Source organism: Colossoma macropomum, unplaced genomic scaffold (genome assembly GCF_904425465.1).
Source record: "Colossoma macropomum unplaced genomic scaffold, Colossoma_macropomum, whole genome shotgun sequence".
NCBI classification, from domain to species: domain Eukaryota; kingdom Metazoa; phylum Chordata; class Actinopteri; order Characiformes; family Serrasalmidae; genus Colossoma; species Colossoma macropomum.
Window position 1 is genome coordinate 26,660,966 of NW_023494784.1, and position 23,953 is coordinate 26,684,918.

At 38.9% G+C, this 23,953-nt stretch overlaps 1 protein-coding gene across 1 annotated transcript in view; it reads left to right on the forward strand.

Annotated features, from left to right (window-relative positions):
* The window catches only part of kalrna (kalirin RhoGEF kinase a), a 212,163-nt gene that overhangs the window by 132,198 nt on the left and 56,012 nt on the right, over positions 1-23,953 (forward strand). The window contains exons 12-30 of the mRNA XM_036566096.1: positions 1,673-1,842; positions 1,997-2,171; positions 3,291-3,486; positions 6,042-6,208; positions 9,118-9,237; positions 12,399-12,617; positions 13,245-13,394; positions 15,223-15,337; positions 16,799-16,914; positions 18,006-18,128; positions 18,610-18,792; positions 20,334-20,452; positions 20,675-20,741; positions 21,021-21,130; positions 21,387-21,456; positions 21,724-21,813; positions 22,243-22,335; positions 22,928-23,039; positions 23,694-23,884. Coding sequence (XP_036421989.1) covers positions 1,673-1,842; positions 1,997-2,171; positions 3,291-3,486; positions 6,042-6,208; positions 9,118-9,237; positions 12,399-12,617; positions 13,245-13,394; positions 15,223-15,337; positions 16,799-16,914; positions 18,006-18,128; positions 18,610-18,792; positions 20,334-20,452; positions 20,675-20,741; positions 21,021-21,130; positions 21,387-21,456; positions 21,724-21,813; positions 22,243-22,335; positions 22,928-23,039; positions 23,694-23,884 — 2,586 coding nt within the window. The remainder of the gene's footprint in view (positions 1-1,672; positions 1,843-1,996; positions 2,172-3,290; positions 3,487-6,041; positions 6,209-9,117; positions 9,238-12,398; positions 12,618-13,244; positions 13,395-15,222; positions 15,338-16,798; positions 16,915-18,005; positions 18,129-18,609; positions 18,793-20,333; positions 20,453-20,674; positions 20,742-21,020; positions 21,131-21,386; positions 21,457-21,723; positions 21,814-22,242; positions 22,336-22,927; positions 23,040-23,693; positions 23,885-23,953) is intronic.

Sequence of the window (23,953 nt, forward strand, 5' to 3'; positions counted from 1 at the left end):
CTTGTGTCTGCAAAGTGGCATGTGTGTGTGTGTGTGTGTGTGTGTGTGTGTGTGTGTGTGTGTGTGTGTTTTGAGAACTTCAAGTGGACCAAACATTTTCTTGATGGTAGAACATGCCAATTTTGTATAAGCGAAGACATTTTTGGCCCTCACAGTTGAACGTGCTGTGTTTACCATAAATGTAGCTTTTCTTGGAAAAACTAAAACAGCCAAAAGATTGTTTTTTGGTTACTGAAGTGAAGGTTATGTTTAGGTGTAGTTGTAGCATAACTGAGCTACAGCAATACAAACAATGGAAGTTGTCATAAATAAATTTTATGTCCAAAAGTTTGTACAAACCTGCTCATCCAACATTTCTTCTGGAATCAATAATAACACTGCAGTGCTGTTCCAGCAGTAACAGCCTCTTCTCTTCAGGGAAGACTTTACGCTAGTTTTTGGAACATTGCTGTGGGGATTTGATTGCATTCAGGCACAAGAGCATTAGTGAGGTTAGATACTGCATGGCGCTCGTTCACTCCAGAGATCACAGTTTCACTGCTCCAAAGTCCAAAGCTGGGGGCCTTTACACTCCTGTTGCTGATGTGTGGCGTTGCACATGGTGACGTTAGGTTTGGCTGTGTCCAGAGAGTGCCATTCTGTTAGCTTTTCTATGGAGATTATACAACCTGTGTGTGCCCGTTGGAACGCCTGTGTTAGCATTGTGTGCACCTGAAAGTAGCTGAATTCACTAATTAGAGAGGGTGTCTAAGTACTTTTGTACATGTAGTGTACATAGTAAAGATGTGTGTGTTTGTGTACTCTGATATATTCTATTTTTGGGGACCATATGTCTCCATAATGTGAAAATAAAATATGAACATTATGATACTAAAGTAACCGAATGATTTCCTTTCGGTTCTAAGGTAAAGGTATGATATGATATTAAAATTTAGTCAAAATTAAAAACACAGTGTGGTGCAAAAGTCAGAGACCTCCTTTATTTTTTTAATTTCCAGTCAAAACAGCCATAAAGTACAAATTATAGTTCTTTAATGATATGTTTTAGCACCATAATACTATGTATCTATGTATAGTATAGTTTTCTAAAGATATTTCTGAGTAAATTAGATATAAGATAATCCACTTGCGTAATAAAGGGAAAATTAATTTCAAGGGAAAATAGTTCAAACAACTTTTAAAAGATACAAAGAAATTGTGCCTCCTTACAAAACGGCCACCATCAGATAAACACTTAAGGCTTTCATCTTTGAGAGATTATCACTGAATGTGTTTGGGATTACTTGGATCGTGAAAGCGGAAAATGCAACCAGCTTCTAAGACTGAATTTTGGAGGTGTGAAAAATATTTTTGTTTGAAAAACTGAAAGCAAGTCTCTGGAAAAGAATGGATGCTGCAATAAAGGGGTGGACACACTAAATACTGAAATGTTTATATTATATTTAGTTTTTGAAGCTTCTACATATTTTTTTTTATTAAATATATTACATGCTTTTTTCTGAACTTGTACTTAGAATCTGTTTTGACTTAAAATTAAGTAAATGAGGGGTGGTCTCTGACTTTTGCACAATACTATACATCAGTGGAAAACCTCCACAAAGATATTACTACAAATGTGCACGTACATAATGCTTGTGCTCATTAGTTACTCTGTGTATGTCTGTGTTTGAAGCTGTGGACATGGATGGAGGACCTGCAGAAGGAGTTGTTGGAGGAGGTGTGCTCAGACTCTGTGGATTCTGTACAGGAGCTTATCAAACAGTTCCAACAGCAGCAGACGGCCACACTGGAGGCCACACTCAATGTTATTAAAGAGGGAGAGGACCTCATTCAGCAGCTCAGGTTAGCATTAACACTCCCGAGCTCTCACAGTCATGCACTCAAAACACACACACACACACACACACACACACACACACACACACACACACACACACACACACACACAAACACACACACTTACACACTAATATCATATCTCCCCTTTTTGCCACAGAGATTCAGCAATGAGCAGTAATAAGATGCCCCATAACAGCTCTATCGCTCACATTGAGAGTGTACTGCAGCAGCTGGATGAAGCTCAGGGTCAGATGGAAGAACTCTTCCACGAGAGGAAGATCAAATTGGATATCTTCTTGCAGTTGCGCATATTTGAGCAGTACACCATTGAGGTGAGGAGTGTCATTTTAAAACTGTATTTGTATTAGAAGACTACAGAAGACTACAAGAAGCTGGGCTTCAGGGTGGAGCTATGAGTGGTCAGAATGGTCGAAATAGGAAAATGCTTTAACAACATTAAAAAAATTGTGGCATTAATCATTTTACACACATTATTAACACATTACTGTTGACACCACTAAATATTTTATATAGTCAAATATTTAATAGATTCCAGTAGTTTTAGTTTGCCAGTGCTTTACTGACTGGTGTGATCGTCAGTTATCAGTTGAAAGATGTGATTGTTGGTTCTCAACTGTCACATTTCTTAAACTTAAACAGCAGAAACTCACATTGTCTTGAATAAAATAGAGAACACATACAAATAACCTTACAACTTAACCTTAAGGACATCAGACAAATTCTCACAAAGTTGAACTCTACAACAAGAGTTCCTTTAGTGCCTAATGCAGGTTTGGTTGTTGTTCCATATTCCATATAAAAGTCTTTTCCTATAGAACATTTAAAAACATCATTAGTGCTTCACTCTGCAAGATTTCCACTGAAGGCACTAAATCTGTGGAACCATAATATCAGTCAAACGATATATCAGTTCGACTCCATTTAGAAGTAGGGATTAAATGGGGTGTGTCTTTATGTTTCTATTTGGGGGAAACGCATCTTTGATGTGTAAAATCAGATAGTGTATGAGGCCTAGCCTGCTGACTTCTGGGAATTCTCTTCTGAGAAGTGTGCTGTGATGTGAATATTCTGTTTAAGGAGTATTTCTTACAGAACAATTCTGTGATCTGTGTTTCAAAATCTGAGAGTACCATATAAGACATCAAAGATGAAAAAGAGAAAGAAAGAATCTATCACCACCCTGTGGTTCAAAGACCAATCGAATATAATTTCTTCAGATTTTTGAAAGCACAGATGACACAACTTCAACAAGCTACAACTAGTTGCTTTATCTGTACTCTGTAGTGGATCAGAGCAGTTCGGCGTGGGATCGTATGGTGGGGGATCTGATTGAGTTTGTCCCATCCAATTCAAGCAGCATGAAAATGCTCAAATGATGTTACATCATGTAATATTGAGTATTAAGTCATGATCTGTCCTGTAACATGCAGGTCACTGCAGAGCTGGATGCCTGGAATGAGGACTTGATGCGACAAGTGAACGAGTTTAACGCGGAGGAGCCCAGTCTGGTGGAGCAGAGGCTACAGCGGCACGCTGAGAGAAAACTGGCCATGAACAACATGACCTATGAGGTCATCCAGCAGGGCCAGGACCTGCACCAGTACATAATGGAGGTCCAGGCTTCAGGTGAGAGGGACAGGGACCCGACAAGAAAGAGAGTGAGGTCAGAGGCAGATATGGGGAGGGTGATGGAAGGTTGGGTGGGTTGACAGAAAAATGAATTGTTAGATGTCACTCTAGCAACAAAAAACATGGGGCGCAAGTCTTCCTGGTGACTTGTAACCTGTGCTCATGTTCATGATCTAGATGAAGTATGTTCTGCTCAAGTGAATATTTTGCATATCAGTGGAGTTGTTGTTGTACTGCAACAGCAGCAAAATTAAATGTACATCTTATTCATATTACTATGAAGAGTGTGTTTGGCATGGTTTTTACTTCATATACATGTTTTTTGTGACTGCGAACAAACATGCACTCATAAGATTCTGCAGGTGTGGGTTTCCTTCCTTTCAATAGGCCTCTGAGGCTGTGTGTCATTTTGTAGTCGACAGTATTTGCTGGTTTTGCCAATTTGAAAATCAATGCTGTTTTAAAAAAATACTGCTATTAGTGCACATCTGTACATTTTCATTCAGATATTTTTTGAGTCCAAGTGCTCATGGAAATTGTAGTCAGTTCTTGATAGTCAGTTATTTGTAAGCCGTCGTCTGCTTAGCGTTGTCATGCGACACAGGTTAAGCTTTTCCAGATGTTTGTAAACAAAGGGCCTCACAATGTACAAAATGTCCAAATGTTGTTTAGCTTGATGCTGTAATGTTATACATGAAGCCAGCAATGATTTAAGATTTTGCTGTTTGCCTGCTGAAAAAATAAGTCTTCCCAAATGCATCTCTGGATTTAAAAGCTGAGGTACCCCCTTATGCCTTTGTCTTCTTGAGCCTTTATACTATCTTTATGCAGTTTTTAGAATAAGCTGATTAAATAAAAAATCACATTTTAAATAACATTAAGCCTTGCGTTTAGATAATACAGTACTACATTTCCCATTTTGAATTTATGACTCCAACTATACATGCATTACTGCTGGTGTGTGTTTCCTTGCGCAAAAGAGTGCTAATAATTCCCTTGTGGGAATCTGAATTATTCAGAACAAAAAGAATATGATCTGTACATTTCACAAAATGAGGAAAAAAATACAAACTTTCTACTTCTGTTTTTCACAGTAAAAATGACAGTTTGTTCCAATTATTGAGATGTGTACTTGTCAGTTTGTGCTACAACACATGCAACTTTGTAAATATCAGTGCTATATGCTCAGAATCTTTACGTAAAGCCCTGGGAAAAATGTACAGAGACAAAAGATATCAGCTTTTTGGTTTAGCACAGGCTGCGATATCAGTGATTTTCGAAAACACTGTTTATTTTCTCCATACACAAAACTCAGACCTCGTCTGGATGCTAATAGTTAACTACAAATTGATGTCTAATCATCAAAATATTAACTACTAGAGTGCTCATAACTCCCCCTTGTGGAGAATCTTCAGCCTGCTGAACATGAGTGAATGAATGTGAGTAATAAATGCGTTATAAGCCAAGTCTGTGAGGTTCTTCACATCTAAGAAAGTTACAATTTATGAGCAGTCAATCAGAAGTATGTGAAAGGCAGAGCTGGAAAAAAGAGAGGCAGAAGACACACAAAATGATGAAAGGGAGATAGGCAGTGTGTGGGTGAGTAATCCAGTGGGGAAGCTGATGTTCTAAGGGACTAGTCTCAGGCCTATCTCAACAGCTGTGCTCAGCTCCAGCTGGAGAAAGGTGAAGAATTAGGTTAAAGAAGCAAAACCTTCCCCATCTCCCTTCTCCATATTCCCTTCTTCTCTCTATCTTGATCCCAGCCTTCCTAACTCTCTATTGCACCCCCCACCCCACCCCTAGCATCCCCCCCACTGAATCCTCTTACCCTCTCTCTGCCTCAGCCTCTGTCTCTAAGAGATATTTTTAACATGGGAAACAGGCCTTTTCTCTCTAAATTGCTGACCCATCGCTCACCCCCCTCACTCCCACATATGGGCCTTGGCTCATGAGCCTTTCTCTGCCCTGGCTTTGGACAGCCACTCTGCCAAATCACACTGTGACAATCTCACACTCTCTCCTATAGGCGGGGCGTGTCCTAGCCTGTTCCACAGAGCACCTTGGGTCACTTCAGTTAAGTTCTGTGATTGGAATTCTGTATTTAATTTCAGTGCAGTATAGTCCAATTTCAGTGTCCCATTAATTCAATTATGATTTTGCACGTTTCAAAAGTGTTGATTTCTTGGTCTGGAATACTGGAACATCCATGGCCACAAAAGGCACGTGCTGTATTATCAAAAGATGTGCTCCTAGAAAATATGCTTTAATGTGTAAGAATGTAAATAACAAATTACCCACCATGAGGTTTTACTGTACTGACCTGAAGAGCAGCATTATTAAAGCACCATGCACTCCATAGAGAAAATAGATGTATACTGCCACCCAGTGGTTATGATTTCTTTGTGCATCTTTGCAAACAAGCACAGTGCTTCCACCACTGTTTGCTTATTTATCCTCATGTGAACTGATCCATATCCTACAGTCACTCTCTTCATCACATTACATTGCTGTACTTAACACCGGCGTGTTTGATATTTGTCTGCGTGTAGGTATTGAGTTAACTGGGGAGAAGGAAGTGGATTTGGCCACTCAAGTTCAGGAGCTGCTGGAGTTCCTTCATGAGAAGCAACATGAGCTGGATGTGAGCGCAGAGCAGACACAGAAACGACTAGAACAATGCCTCCAACTACGGCATCTACAGGCTGAGGTTAAACAGGTAACACATGCAAACACACCCATGCACATATGTGAGCAGAAAATTGTCACTGTCCAAAAATAAAAACAAGTATCTCCAAAATAGTAACAGAAGTAAATAGTAAAAGAAGGCAAAACATTCTTAACTTTCAATGCAAGTCAGTGTAAATACATTTTATTTCAAGTACTTTTTGAACATTTCTGTGCCTAAGCTCATAATGAAATTTCCACACAGCACTGGGTTCAAAAAAGATGGAGGTATATTTTTTTGGACAGCGACAATGTACAACTAGGGCTGCATTACAGAAACTCGTCGTAAGTTGCAATTTGACAAGCTCTTTGAGCAGATCCTATCTTAATTGAAGAATTATATCTTATAACGCCTTATCTCAAGTTCAGAAATGCTAATCTGCTCAACTGAGGTCAAAAATCAATTGTCATGTATGTTACCAAGCAACCGACAATGTGTGTACAGCTTAAATGTAAACACTTCATCAAAATAATGTAAACGAAACTGTAAGTTAGTTAGCCAAACAAAAAGGACAAAACAAAACTAAAGTGCGATGAATTGGAAGTTCATAAAAATTAACAATATTGTGACTGCTCCCCAGTAGCTTCCCAGTTTCAGCTTCCATTAACCAAGACTTATTTCCCCTGATTTACAGCCATGCATTTAACTTGGTCTCCTCATTTTTTACTTCCATCACTGCAATATTTTATTTTGCAGTTTTATCAACATTAACACATGTTGATAATGAGAGGGAATTGGATCAAAGGGGCTTTTGAACTGCAGAGCTAGGAAATAAAAAATCTCACAAGTTTAGCTGCTGTTTTACAGTATGAATAACTGTAACAGCATCTGCTAGTTCATGCTAGTGAGCTTGTTATACTCTCTGTCACAGCTGCCCAACAGATAATGGTAGGAACAGAAGCTTAAAACATTAGGAAGCTGAGACACCATTGGGCCTGTCCTGAAGTCAGGATTGTACTTAGGAAATTTGGGCAGATTGAATGCTTCTGTAATACTGTTTTTAGATTTAAATTAACTTTAGATCAGATAATTAACTTATTCTGTACAAGCTACTGTCCTAAATTCAGTCCTTATGGAAGTTGTCATGGTTACTAAACCGATATGATACGATTTTAGAGTTAGGATGTTTCTATAGCACCTGTTGTGTCTGTTGTTCAGACATAAAAGTAAATCCACACTCATGCATTCACACAACCCAGACTAGGCAGATACGTATCATCTGCTGTCATCGCAGAACATGTATACTGTATCTAAAGTGATACCGTAATGGTAGAAGTGTTCTTAATTATAATAATTAATGATAATAAAGATATTACAAATAATTTTGGATCATTTCTGTCACAAACATGATCTGTCTGTTTATTAAAAAATGTTCAGTATGATCCATGTGGTGTATGTTATCTAAATCCAAGTGGAGAGACTAGCAGTGCTGCAGAAAGCTCAGTGTTTTGAAGTAAATATGGTGTGAGCTTTGCAGTGAGCTATAAAGAGGTACAGTACAAGCTAGTTCTACTCCACTGTGTCCTCATTCTCAGTGCCTCTTCACTGAGTGAAAACACTGTTTGTTTTTAAAAATGTGGCCACATGAATAAAACATGCCATTCCTCCACTCCACTGGTGCTAACACTTTATCTCCCAGAGCAGCTCCGACTCTGCCGTACACTTTAGTAATCCAGGCCCACAGCGCTTAGCAATCTTTGTTTATCCTATATCTTAGAAAAACAGCATCTCAGCAAGGAAATCATAGAGTTGCAAAAGCATTGCAGAAGATCTGTAAATTATTGATGCTGTTCCTCTGCAGTGGTTTGAGATGTATAAACACTGCATAAACATTCTACTGACATACTCAACTCTGCTATTTCTCTCTCATGCACTGTAGGGCTAAGATACAGCTGCCTCCAGAACCCAGTAAAGCTTTCTAATGCACATTGACTCTACAGGCAAACAGTGGAGCTAGTGTGTGCCTCTTAAAATGAATCAGAAGAATGCAGCTGCAGCTCCTAATAGCTCCATATACAGGCTCTGCAACAGGGGACATTTTTCCACTTTTTAATAAAGTTTTAATAAAACATTGGTACCAGGTGCTTCATTTAAATGTAGTCACTGCAACAGTGAGAGAGCACTTTTAGCACCATCTACATAGCATGACATCAGCTGCATTAAAAAGTATACAGTATAGGTTTAGTAGTCTGTCTGCCATATTCAAGTGCAGGTTTTACACTTTATTGTACTTTACATACAGAATGAGTTGATGTATCAATATCATAGAGACCATTTAGATCATGTTCAACGTCTCCATGCAAAAGTAAAATACACCAAAATAAATCCATCTTCTGCTCTTGGAGTGCTATAGTACGTTTATACTGTCCCATATAGAGCCATTTCAGCTCTATCAGTTTCAGTGGTCCAGACTGAAGATCAATACAGAGTAATGCAGGCGCATGTTGATGGCCACTGCTGCTCTGGTGTCCATCTCTCCCCCTCCAGCTCTAATCTCATTCAGTACCTAATTAAGGGCCAAAGCGTGTCCCCAGACACAGGCATCAAGTGCTTCCACTTACATGAGTGCTAATGGAGAAAAATGGCTTGATAGCAAGATCACCAGAGAGAGAGAGAGAAGGAAGAAGGGAGAGACAAGAGACAGTTTTAGGAATTCTTCTTGGGTAGAGCCACCGTGGATTCGAGGGAAGCTTGATTTCACATGATTTTGTTCTAAAACCAACAAATAGTCCAGATTAGTGTAGCATGAAAAGGCTTAAATTCCCATGAAACAAAACAGTGTTACATATCGTTCAAGTTGTATAACAAACACTCAGGTCAGTAAGGGCATAGAGGAGCTGTATGCAGGGTGTATCTTTAGGTTCTGGCTCATGTGTGTACATGTGTGGTTTTGTGTTTAGGTGCTGGGATGGATCCGTAACGGTGAGTCCATGCTGAATGCCAGCATGGTGAATGCCAGCTCCCTGTCTGAGGCTGAGCAACTACAGAGAGAGCACGAACAGTTCCAGCTGGCTATAGAGGTACACACATGTGCACACACACTTAACACTATCCCCACCTACCGAACTCACCCAAATATACATACAGTAATCCTTGATAACGATATTTGAAGACTGCTGACATGAGGAGTCCGTAACACTTGCTACTGATACTTCAAAGTTTATAAAAATCTTATCCCAGTAATTGCAAGATGACTTGTGTTGCAAGATGACTTGCAAGATGATATATGTTACATGAAATAATTGATGTTGCATTAACATATGCATTAAACTAAAGTGACAGACATTTGTTCCATTTAAAACACTCTTTACTAAAAAAATATCGTTCTCCAGTAATAGAACTTATGATGCAGAGGCCTAGATAAGAAGTTATCAGTTCTGTATATTTCTTGAAGTAAAAGTACTTGTAAAAGTAAAAGTAATTGTGGCCATATGGCTAACAGCTTACTTTTTTTTTTGCATGTCCTCTGTAATAGAAATGGTTAATTAGAATAATATAACGTAACTGTAAAAACTCAATGTATTTGACTTTTATTACTTCAGTACATTTAAAAGTAAGTTATTTTCTGTTTTTGTATTCAATTTATTGGCAAACGTTTACCGCAGTAATATTTTTTCAAGGGTATCTTGTATTCAATTAGAAATGCAGATGCGGAAGTTTTACTACAATAATATTTTCCCAGGGCTATTAGTATTTTTTACTTATGTACAGGAAATTTGTGCAGGAATTTGTATGTATTCCTATATACATATGCTATGTGAAAATATGTATAAAAATGGTTACTTAAATTTGAGGGCATCAGAATCTTCCACAGAACTTATATGTGGTGTTCTGACCAAGGCAACTGCTTTGTAAGTTCCATTTTTTAGAAATTAAGCTTTAGATCAATGTTATAAATGTAACAGATTTCAAGTACTCTTATGTCAGTCGAGTGTCATTTACTTCACAAAAATTCTTATGTCATCTTGTGACTATTGGTGTAAGCAGTTTTTTAAGTATTCAACATTGCAATGTTATTCACTGTTTATGCATGTGTTATGAAGTCCCTATTTAGACAGCCTTCCAATAAAATCCCCCCTCCATACCCACAATCTCCAGCCCACTGTATGCCATAGCCTGAGACTATGTGTACACACACACACACGCACACACACACGCACACGCACACGCACACACACACACACACACACACACAGTCACTCTAAAAACACATGTATCTCAGAACAGCTCTGGAACCCATTTGAGCGGATGAACACAAAGCCCCTTTAAGAACCTATTAGCAACATTTTTATTGAATCAATGCACAGGAAGTAGCTGTAGCTGCTTTAATGCAATCAGTATTGTACCTCCCGCTCCCCAGGCCAGAAGCGATATGCATGTATTTACTCAGAAAAGCAGAAACACATCAGACTTCTGCCTCCTATGAGGAAGAGTTTAGAGTGAAGGCCTTTAGGGTAGGGCCCTTTATGGAAGAGATTACGCTGCGCTACGCCAAACGGATACAGGAGGAGCTGGTAATCCACATGGTGCTATAAAAGAGACAAGCATGACAACATTACTGATAGATTTACAATTTGTCTGCTTTTTGGAGTTGGCAATTCAGTTTTTTTTTTTTGGCATTAGTAAGCCAGGAGCTCTGTCTGCTCAAGTGCAAGTTTTAAGATGAACCTTCACAATTAAATACTATTCTGTATATTACACATGGATTTTGTTCATTCCTCTTGAAAAGTGTATTTTATCCACATAGCAAAGCACTGGATGCTTACATCATATAAATGTTATGCAGAGATTTATGTGTCCATATTTATTGTTGTTATTATTAGTGTAGAAATCTCTCATAATTGGGTGCTGGATGTGTGTCTGCACTCTTCCCCCTCCAGGCTGTGATGTTCATTTATCACTGTGGCTTTTGGCTCCAGCTTCACTGTGCTGTTGTTTTTTCCTGCTCTGGACTGAATTTTGCCTGTTCAGCTCTGCTTGTAAACATTCATACGGCCACTATTAAAGCTAGATTTATTCCCCGCTTCACGACAAGCACACCAGCAGACAAGGAGCGGGTAGTCTGCTGACCCTAGAAGGCCTAAATCTGTCATGCAGAGGGTTTGCACACACGATAGGAAGGAAAAGGGAGGCAGCAGGAGTTTGGATGATGTTGAGTAATAGCAGTACTGCTGAGAGCAATCCAGAGATTATTGCTTTTGGATTTCTTTCAATGAACTGGTGTTTGCTGTTCAACAAATTTGTTTTTTCTTGCTCCTGCTTGAAGAGCATTTCCTGCATAATGCAGTCATTGAGATGGAAACTCATTCAGAGTGTTTTGATGTGACATGATGTGTTGTAGAGAATTTACAGACAGATTTTTTTTACAGTTGTGGTAATAGGAACCAGAGGTTGTAATGCATACAGCACAAATATTGCCATTTTATTTTCTACCAAAAATGACCAGTGAACCTACACAAGTTTTATATTGAATATTGATCAAGATAAAGTTGTAGTAAATGATTTTCTTTTGGTGATATATAGCCTTAGAACACGCATATACCTCTCTGCCATGAATGTATTTTAAACACTTATAAGGCCATATGTTTAACTCCAAACTACTTTAAAACATTGTCTCAGGCATCCGGCAATTCATGTGTAACAGTTTCATCTAATGGCCATCTATGTAGCTTATGATCCATCTCGTTCCTATTGCCTCTACAATTTTGACTCTGTATTTTTCTGTAAAATGAGACATTTCACATATATCCACTCTTGTTTGCATCTTAACAATTTATTACATAGAAGTTTTGAAAATCAGTGGAATTCCCCTTCAGGATGTTTATATTACATTTATGTTATGTTATATAACTGTTTTGTAGTTTATTACAACTCATAACTGCTAATACTGTGTGCCCAAATTTGCCAGATAACTTTGTTGCCATATCAAAACTTTTATTTTTTTTTCTATTATAATTGTTTACACTATTTGGAAATTGCATTCACCTTTTACATTGAGTGACTATTGCATGACAAATGGACCAATAATTGGTCTAAAGTTAAAACAAAATCTCATTATGTTAACAAGAAGTTAGGATTATGTTTTTTTCATTGTCTGTAATAGAGCCATTTATAAGTATATGACCACAATAGAAACAGTGCATTAATTTTTTTTTTTCTATCTCTTCCCCTCTGTCTCCAGTCTCTGTTTCACGCTAACTCTCTGCAGAAGACCCATCAGAGTGCCCTGCAGGTCCAGCAGAAGGCAGAAGCTATGTTGCAGGCAGGTCATTATGACCCTGAAGCAATCCGCACCTGCGCTGAGAAGGTGGCCATGCACTGGCAGCAGCTCATGTTGAAGATGGAGGACCGCCTCAAACTGGTCAATGCATCTGTGGCCTTCTACAAAACTTCTGAACAGGTGAGACACAGCCAGCACTGCACCACCTGCTGGTAGCTGAGACCAGAGCTGAAGAGCTATGTCATAGTGGTATATGAACCCAAACCAGAGCAAACCACTAGAGGTGTAAAAATACATAGCTGCATCATGCAACATAAATCTGAAGATGATGGTTCAGCTGTGAATTATCATCAGTGTTAGGCTATGTTAAAACCTAAAAATCAAACAAACTAAAACAACTAATAAATACACAAACAACCTGAATTTATTGTTTATATTCCACTATTACGTAAGTAGGTTTTACAGTCACGTTTGTTCATTTAGTGTATTTTTATGAAAACAATTTTGAATTATACCAAAACAATCTGATCTAATTGTGGCCAATTTTGAGATTTTGCGATGCGCTGAATACTTCTGAAAGAAATTAACTGCACTGATCTAAGGTCAAAGATTTATGTCCCTTCAAAACAGCCAACAGAGGAACATTTGAGGAAAAGAAAAAGATGGTTGGCTATGTGAAATGAGATGGGTGGAAAGGTAATCTATTTGTGCATGAATGTCTGTGGGTGAGTTAATGTTATTGAGAGTATTACATTTTCAGGCATGCATAGTTATATTTGAGCATGTGTTTGTGTGTGTGTTTTGTAGGTGTGCAGTGTGTTGGAGAGTTTGGAGCAGGAGTATCGTAGAGATGAGGACTGGTGTGGAGGTCATGATAAGCTGGGTCCTGCAGCTGAAACTGACCACGTGTTTCCCCTCATCAGCAAACACCTGGAGCAGAAAGAGGCCTTCCTGAAGGTAAGACACCAGCGGGGGTGGAAAAAGTACAGAGAAAAGTAAGTACTCTGCCAAAAACTGCTCGATTAAAAGTGGAAGTGTGAAACAAAAAATTGAGTGAAAGTGGAAATAAATCAAACACTCTTAAACAGTAGGATATAAATGTTGCGTGCATACATAGAATGATGTCATAATAATTACATTGGCCTGTAGCAGAGAAGGCCACAAGTGTTGTGCGGTGACTACTGGGCAGAACCAGTTCTTGCACAAAGATTAATTATAGTTGTGGACACTTTCCTATTATGCTGATATGAATTTGTTTATGTTTTAATTAAAAACATAAATAAATAGAATGTATGGAAACTTAACTGTTTGGTAAAAGACAAACTTTTCTCTTGGAAACGTAATTGAGGAAAAGTACTAAGTTTCAATCTAAAGCACAAATCTTTCAAAAGTGTACTTAAGTGTAGTAATGAAGTACAGTCACTTAGGTATTTTGACCTCTGGACACCAGCCTGCTGGAGCGAGAGCAAATTTAAGAATAATCACTTTCCACATATCCACATATCCTTTGTAGTCGTTTGCAAAAGTCATATGCAGAAAAGATCCCTGGTCAATTGACATGTTTTGTTAATTTTTCAAGTGAAAATATTTTAACACGTCCTCTACAGCAAGGATGTCCACAAAATCCACAAAAGGCCGGTGTGGGTGCAGGTTTTCATTCCAAACAAGTAGAGCTCACCTGATTCCACTCGTTTATTCAGTCATTCGCTGTCTTCACCAGGGTATATTTTGTTTTTTTTTTCTATCTGAATTTACATGACCAAATCATAAGGCAAATTATTCAGTAACTGCATGAAATAAATGTAAATTTTTATTTTATTTATTTATTAATTTTTTTGTAAAAGCTCCCCTCAAATTAACAGAACATGTGTTTTGTGATCATACACATATTGCTATATGCTTACAGTTTATTGCTGAAAGCCAAATATCTTAGATGCTCTTTGTATTATTTTATAAAAATAATTTTTACAGAGCAGATCACTGAAGAGATGCCATCTGTTTATGGTTTATAGCCCAGATTTGTGGAAAAATGGGTCAACTTTCAGTAGACAAAAAAAAAATTGTGAGTTCAGCTTTTATTGTAAGGGTTTAAAATTACAATACCTATCTATTTGGCTGAAAAGAAGACAGCTCTCACATGACACCCACCTTTTGAATGTAGCTTATGAAATATGAAAGTTATGAAGAATATGACGAAGTACGTTTTGAAACCACTGGTGGTCTCAAGGAGTTGAAAAGGTTAAACAACTGATCATGCGTGCTCTGCTTTGTTGCAATGAAAACCTGCAGCCACATTGGCCCTAAGATTGGACACCCTTGCTCTACAGGGAACTTATACATGAAAATAAAATATGTTATAACGTGCCATAATGGTGCATAGAACACATTCTCTATTTAATTTTTTCCCCAATATGTTAAAATCAGCAAATAAAAGTAATTGTGTATTAAAATTTTCAGAAGCTGTGTTCCCTGTAGACGATGTGTTAACTTTTTATTTAGAAAAGCAACACAACTTCATTTGATCAGGGGTACCCAAACTTTTGCATATGACTGTAAGTTTAATGTGTGACATCACAGTATAAAAAACAGTCTGTTATCAGTTTTACTGACTAATTCTCTGCCAACCCACCAGTATGCTTAAGAACAAGTTGAATAGGCAGTGAAAGAGAATGATTTATATAGCTCCATATCCTCTGTCTGGGAGCTGATTGGAATAACTTTATACAGAAATGAAGTGGAAGTATGTTTTCTTTTTCAGCTGTGATCTCTGTGATCTGTGTTTCAGGCCTGCACTTTAGCCAGACGTAACGCTGAAGTTTTCCTCAAGTACATCCACCGCAACAATGTCAGCACCCCCACCTCCTCTGGAAACACCCGCAGCCCTGAGCAACAGGTCAAAGGTCAGTCTACACAGTCTACTCCACTTTGCGAAAGATCAGATACAACGATGTTTGTACTGCAGCCACACTGGAAAGGGATGCATTGAATTTACTTAAGTCTAGTGAGTACATGTATGTCCACATGCGAACTTAGAACAGTATGATCTTGTCTTTCACTTTACTTACACTTGGTGATAATTATGTTGATATATTTTATTCATGTGCATGATTTGCACATTTGAATCAAGTAAATTCAATGCATCACTTATTTTCAGTATGTGTGCTTGGCAAATTAAGTGACTCGTTTCCTAATATAGCTAAAGACATGCACCGATATTCAAAAAAAAAATGTATACCTCAGTTTTTAGCACATGCGATATGCAGAGTAGCTCTGGTTTCACAAGCTCCCACTATGCTGTCACGTTGTGATCCCATGCTTTCCTTGATGTTTGTACAGCTGTACAGGCGCTTTCACGCCTACTTTTCCTGGTGCAAACCTTTTCTTTAATTAGACTTGTTTTGACAAATGTGAACACTCCACCCGTACTTGGGTCTGCACCAAGAAATTAACCATAGTCCGGCAAAAATCAGGGGGCTTGGTCCTCTTCCAAGAGAACCCTGGTTCAGTTAGCTGCTGGTGGAAATGCATTTTTATGATGGTCTGCACCAAACGAGGAAATTTAACGTCAGAGCATGCTAGATCTAGTTTCATTTGGTTACATGTATTGCGGTACATGGTCAGGCATCAGCCACCTCTTTGGTTCAAATTAAAATTGAAAAACCGATCATAAAGATGCAGATATCAAATAGTAATCATAATAATTGCTTTGAAAGTGATACACATAGATATTAAGAGTCTCTATTTTCTATGTTTCTGTTTTCATGGTGACAAATGCAAAAGTATCAGTGTACCTACATCCCTGGAAAATTCCTGACCAATCTAAGAACACCTACAAGCATAATTTGCTGCACTTTAGCTTATAGTGTGAAACCAGCTGAACCAAATGAAGCATATATCCCAAAAATGGCACAAAAACCCAAACTCTGGTGCAGACTTTGGCAAACTACCTAGGTGTGAAAACAGCTTTAGTGTGTTATCGGTCTGAGCACCTGCATAGCTGACAGTAAAAAACACAGTGCTCTTCTTTCTTAACATATTAGCAAGATCACAGAGAGTATACCACCAGCTCCTCCTCCCTAAATAAATAAATAAATAAATCTATCTATGGGAAACCAAAGACATAATACCCATTAGGACCATGCAAAAACAACCAGAGTCCAGAAATGAATGACAACTGCTGTGATGTTATACAACATGCCATTGGGAAAGTTTGTTTATTCATTTATTTATTTTACAAAAAGACATTCAGAACACTACATGCAGACACATGTATTACCTTATACATCTAGTGTTTTATTGTTATTATATTGTGATAATATTGTAAACCATGTTATTAAATTTTGTGTTGTTTTCTCCTGTAGCTATCCTCAATGAACTGTTGCAGAGGGAGAACAGAGTTCTGCACTTTTGGACAATGAAGAAGCGCAGACTGGATCAGTGCCAGCAGTATGTTGTGTTTGAACGCAGTGCCAAACAGGTAAGATTCAACTGCACTGAACACCCCGCTCAGCTGCATTGAACATACCCCACTCAACTGCACTGAAAATACCACACTCAACTGCACTGAACATACCCCACTCAGCTGCACTGAACATACCCCACTCAGCTGCACTGAACATATACCACTCAACAACACTGAACATATCCCACTCAACAACACTGAACATACCCCACTCAACTGCACTGAACATACCCAACACCTGCACTGAACATACCCCACTCAACAACACTGAACATATCCCACTCAACTGCACTGAACATACCCCACTCAGCTGCACTGAACATATCCCACACCTGCACTGAACATATCCCACTCAACAACACTGAACATATCCCACTCAACTGCACTGAACATATCCCACTCAACTGTACTGAACATATTCCACACCTGCACTAAACATATCCCGCTCAACTGCACTGAACATATCCCGCTCAACTGCACTGAACATATCCCGTTCACCTGTGCTGAACATACCCCACTTAACTGCACTGAACATATCCCGCTCAACTGCACTGAACATATCCCGCTCAACTGCACTGAACATATCCCGTTCACCTGTGCTGAACATACCCCACTTAACTGCACTGAACATACCCCACTCAACTGCACTGAACATACCCCACTCACCTGCACTGAACATACTCCACACCTGCACTGAACATACCCCACTCAACTGCACTGAACATACTCCACAGCTGCACTGAACAAACCCCACTCACGTGCACTGAACATACTCCACACCTGCACTGAACATACCCCACTCACCTGTACTGAACATACTCCACACCTGCACTGAACATACCCCACTCACCTGTACTGAACAATGACCAACACATCTGCCCTGAACAGTAACCAACCCACCTGAACTGAATGTATTTCACACAGCACTGAACATAAACAACACATGCACTTAATGTGCTCCGCTCATCTCCACTGAATGTACTTAACACATCTCTGAACATCTATTGTGAACACATCTGTAACACATCTGTAATGAATATGAATACACGCCAGATATCTGTGTTGAAGCTCCTCGCTCATACAACTTTTCTCCCCCTCTCTGTCAGGCATTAGAGTGGATTCAGGAGGCAGGGGAGTATTTCCTGTCCACTCACAACTCTGCTGGAGACTCAGCTGAGAAAACCCAACAGCTCCTGAAAGAGTATGAGGAATTCTGCATCTCTGCCAGGGTAGGGAGCACTCACACCCATAGCCATGCTGAGCCCGAACCTCTCTCCTCTCTCTCTCTTTCTCTGTCTGTGGGAATGTCCAGTAGCACAGAGCTAGAAGCACTTAATGTTCTTACCTACTACTGTCTCGCTCAGCAAATGAAGCTTTTACATCTGTCCTGCTGTTTGTCAATGATGACATAAAGACTGCAGTCTGCAGCTGATTAAAACGAACCATCACAATCTTACAAACACAAACAACTACATAAACACTGAAACAAACAAAAATACACATTCTCTGCCACACTTGCCTTAAAATAAATTTGAAATAAAGGCTTCTACTTTTTCAAATACATCCTCCCGTTTGAAAACCTAGACACACAGACATATACAACCACCCCCGCACACACAAACAGGCTTACAATTCATATAGTCTTTGTCAAACTAAGAACACCCTCACACTGAATTACTTAGGCCAACTACCACATGTCCTGTCTCCCAGCAAACCAAGGAAAAGGTGAAGCTGCTGATTCAGCTGGCTGATAATTTTGTGGAGAAAGGCCATGTTCACGTGACTGAGCTGAAGAAATGGGTGAGCACTGTGGACAAGCGCTACCGAGACTTCTCTCTGCGCATGGGCCAGTACCGCTGCAGCCTAAACAACGCCCTGGGCATCAGTTCTGAGGTAAGTCAGCACCAGCTCATAACACTGCACATCTAGAACCTAAGCGCAGTCTATAGAACACGCTCGGTATTTCAGCTCAGGTAGTGACCAGCCTACATTGTAAACCAGACAATAACTACCTAAACAACCATTGTAACTTTAATGAAAAATAATACATTTTATTTATGTAGAATTGTATGTTTTGCAGGGAGATACAGAGGAAACAAAGTACAGAGGAAATATAAAGGGTGAAATATGAATACAATAAAATGCAGTTTGAGAGGAAAGGGAAAAATGATAAATGAACGACAGTAAAATTTAACTAAAAAAGTAAAATGAACTATTGGAAGGAGCTAATTCTGTTTAGAAGTCAAACAGATGTCTAGGTTTTAAGATACCTTCAAAGTGGCAAGAGTGTAAGATCCTGTTTACACCTTGCACTAACATGCATTTTTTGGTGATCAGATCACATTTGGATTTCAACTGACTGCACGAAAAGCCAGATGTAAACATACCCAGGATGCTTTGTGAGTGGATTACAATCAGATCACTTAAACCACATTTGGAGGTCGTCAGAGACGGATCTTGACTACATATAACACAAGTGTAAACAGACCAAGACCAAGAGCCTTCTCTCATAATGAAAAGATTTAAGTCCAGCTTGTCAACTTGTATCGCACTGGGAAAAATGTCAAATTGGATGTCATCTGGTCACACTTAGTATTTTAGTAAAAAGTGTAAATGGAATCCTGCTAAGGTTTATCCAGTATATATGACTTCTGCCTTTCACTGGATTTTCAACATCTTTTCCATAGGCAATAGCTAAAATGAGAACATAATGAAAGTCCGCAGAACAATACAGCAGAACCCAATGGTTTCAACAATTAAAGTCATTTAAAGCTTTATTACATCAACCCATGCAGACTCAGACAACCCTGACTGCTCTGAAGAAGAGCCTCTTAACCTGCTTATTCTAGAACATCTCCGTTAAGACTGTCTGTATACCCCTGAAACCAGGAAGCACAGGTCAAAAAACCCTAAGTCAAACAAATCACAATACAGTGGGAGGTATTAACCTTGTACTCAGACAAGGAAATGCCAATGGTCATTTTAAGCCAGCTCATTAGCCCTTCTCTAATCACAGCACTTTTTGGAGTGCTACCTGAAGTGTTTGTGTTTTTTTGTAGTGTCACTGGTTGCTAGACGCTTAGTTTTACTGAATTGAAAAAGCATAGGAGATTCTATTCTTTATCATAGTTCCTTATAAATTATATGTTGATTTTCTCTTTTTTGTGATATTATAGTAATTTATTTCTCTTCTCTTGTCTTTGATCATACAGAACAGTAATATAATTTCTGATACCCGCTTAAGTGGATTGCAATTGCTTTTGGCTTGTCTATCTCATCTATTCAATTCTCTCAGTTATATAAATTTCAAAATGTCACCATTAAACAAAACATTGAGAAAAACGAGAAAGGTCAGTGATCACGTCATCGTCTTATCAAGCTTGTTTGTAGAAGTTCTGAAAAAGTTTGTGAATGTGTATATTTCTGTCACTTAGGATAATAAGGACTTGGAGTTGGATATTATTCCAGCCAGCCTGACTGACCCAGAGGTGAAACTTCGTGACCCCAACCACGAGGTCAACGAGGAGAAGAGGAAGTCAGCCAGGAAGAAAGAGTGAGTGAACACAGCTTTCACTGCACACTGGATCAAATTAATCTACTCACTGTTGTTTTTAAAGGTAAAAAATAAGAGCATAACCTACTGTGAATAGTACGAACTATTTTTAGTTTTTGTGGTACTATACTATGTACTTTAAATTGCACTATATGGTTGCTAAAGCTAAGTCTTCATAGCATGGTGCTCTGCTAACACCCTGTATGTTTGTATTTTGTATAGATTTATTATGGCAGAGTTGCTGCAGACTGAAAAAGCCTATGTCAGAGATCTTCATGAGTGTTTAGAGGTAAGCAGAAGTGTGTTTTCTATGACAGCACTTCTAAATTATGCAAGTGGACAAAAGTACTACAGATAAACAATAATTTTGCATAATGTACATTGTACCAATGTGCTGGAGGCACAGCTTTTCTTTCTCCTATACACAAGAAGCCACAGCAGATACACAGAACCCTAAAGAAAAAAGTCACCATATGTAATTTGTCCTGATTTCAGTTGTGTTGTATAATGTTGTGGTGATTACTGCAGACAGTTATTTCCTGTGTCTGCTGTCTTTGTATGTGTGTAGACATACCTGTGGGAGATGACCAGTGGTGTGGAGGAGATCCCGCCAGGGATCGCTAATAAAGAACATGTCATCTTTGGAAACATCCAGGAGATTTATGACTTCCACAATAAGTAAGGAGCTGTCTAAAAACACTGTTTAAGAATGTTAAATCTATTTTTTTGTAAGCAAACACACACTGCTTTGGTAAAACAGACTTTTATTCTCATTTTGTTAAAGGATGAAATATGTGGGGGTTTCATTTCCTTTTAAATGAAGCTTGAAATATGGAAATATATGCAAATGTTATGTTGATTATTATCCTCATGTGATATGCGAGTGAATTTGGACTGTGATTAAGCATTGTTTGTATCTTGTTGCCTTATTTAGCATCTTCTTAAAAGAGCTGATAAATTATGAGCAGTTACCAGAGGATGTGGGCCATTGTTTTGTCACATGGGTAAGTGGCATGCAATTAATACCTTGATTTAGTATCAAGCCTTTTAGAATAACTGTGCTAATATTGCATTAGTTTTTGTATATTATATTCTTATTAAGAAGATGGCTACAGCGGAGCTGATTACATATCAGATACTTTACAATTTATATATGTACCCTGATCTGATAATGTTGATGTAAATATAATGTAAATGATGTTTTACCTTCTACCTTATAAAAGTTAAGATCTTAAGAAGATTTAATATACATTTCATGTTATGTTTTCCAGGCGGATAAATTCCAAATCTATGTGACGTACTGTAAAAACAAGCCGGACTCTAGCCAGCTAATCCTGGAGCATGCTGGGAGCTTTTTTGACGTAAGAGCAATGCTGTTCCCTTCTTCTCATGTGTTTAGCTTTTTATTTCACTACTTTATCTCCTTACGTACAAGCTTCTTTAATTATATTTCCATTCAGGAATCACTATAGCAGACCTGTTTTTAGTACTGAAACAGCAGTCAGAAAAAAATACCAGACTCTGCACTGGTAATGGGGCGTCTGACGGTGTTTCACAATTCTTAATTGAGGGTTGAAGCAACTGTTTGCCACAAACAGTCTGCCCTAACCAATAGGTGGCACCAGCTAGCCATTCAAGCTGAATTATACGATGCTGCAATATTTACCCACTTTCTACTTGCTCAGCAGTAAACAGTAATAAAAGGAAGACCAGGAGCGAGTGTGCTGTGCATGAGCTTTCGGTTCTTGTGTGAGTTTTGAATGCTAAATGCTGAATATGCTCCCATGCAGGAAATTCAGCAGAGGCACGGCCTGGCAAACTCCATCTCCTCCTACCTTATCAAACCCGTCCAGAGGATCACCAAGTACCAGCTCCTCCTCAAGGTGCTTGGTTTGTGTGTGTGTTGTTGATGGAGGGAAGACGAGATCATCAGCAGACATCAGAGAGAATCTTAAGAGTGCTGATTAGCCCATTACCTCCAGGGAAAAGCTTCAGCATCAAAGCCTTTTACTGCACACTTTCTTTCTCTTCCCCCCACCCCTTCCTCACTCTCTCTCCTTCTCTATTGCTCTCTCTCCCTCTCTCTCTGTTTACTGTCTGTGGAAATAACAGAGCTTTAATGAACTCCCTGGAGACTCTTTCTCTCTTTCCTACTGAAGGCACTTCACTCATACCAATTTGTCCTGTGCAGAAATCTCTGATTCTCATTTCCCCCTGGCCAAAAGCCACATCAGACATCTCCAACTCTCTCCTCTTTTGCTCATTTTTGTATACACTGCATATGTGTTCACTGTATTAAAAGCACCTAAACATCATCTTTGTAGTATTGCTAAATTTAGTATTGCTAAAGTTTTGCAAAAAGTTGTGTATGTAGCAGTTCTGTATTCGATCTAACAAAAAATGAACAGTTTGCTGCTGCTGAAATGCAGTTTTATGGTGGTTTGAGAACTTCTTCTTTCCCCTCTGGGCCCTCAGGAGCTACTGAGCTGTTGTGAAGAGGGCAAAGGTGAGATAAAGGATGGGCTGGAGGTGATGCTGGGTGTGCCGAAGAGAGCTAACGATGCCATGCATCTCAGCATGCTAGAGGGTACGTCACACAGTACTGACGGCTTTATACAGACAAAGCTCACAGGACAGTTATAATCATGATAGAAGCCAAATCCACTAATGTATCGTAGTTTCATCATAGAGAAGCACATTTCAGTTGTCGACATGTCCACAGGTTTGTAAACGCCTGCTCCTACTGATGTAACAGCCTCTACTCTTCTGGAAAGGCTTTATTAGATATTAGAACATTTGATTGTATTCAGCCACAAGAGCACTAGTAAGGATCAGGTACTGATGAGGGATGATTAGTTCTGGATCACAAACACCACTCCAGCTCATCTTAAAGATATTGGAGAATACAGTTCTACTGCTCTACAGCCCAATGTTGGGGAGCTTTGTACCCCTCTAGTTGTTGCTTGGCATTGGACGTGGTGACCTTAGACTCATGCAGCTGCTTTTCTGTGGAGGTTATATAAGCTATGTGTGCAACTAAAGGTCTGTTTTAGCAATAGATGCAATTGGTGTTTGGATACTTTTGGGAATATAGTGTAGCAGATAGTTCAGTTTCTTCAACATGTTTAATCTGCTTTGGTGTTTTCCTAAAATTGCACTATACCTCTCCATAGAACTGTTGACTATGTCTGTTTTGATATCTTGTGTGACTTTTGACCCCTGACTCTTGGCTTTGGTGTAGGTTTTGATGAGAATCTGGATGTGCAGGGAGAGCTGATCCTGCAGGATACATTCCAGGTGTGGGACCCCAAATCTCTGATCCGGAAGGGTCGGGACCGCCACCTTTTCCTCTTCGAAATCTCCCTTGTTTTCAGCAAGGAGATCAAGGACTCGGCTGGACGCACCAAATATGTCTACAAGAACAAACTACTGGTACACTGCCATGTGTATTCTTCTAAGGAAGATATGAATTAAAATCTAAATTATAAATCAGTTGGCTCA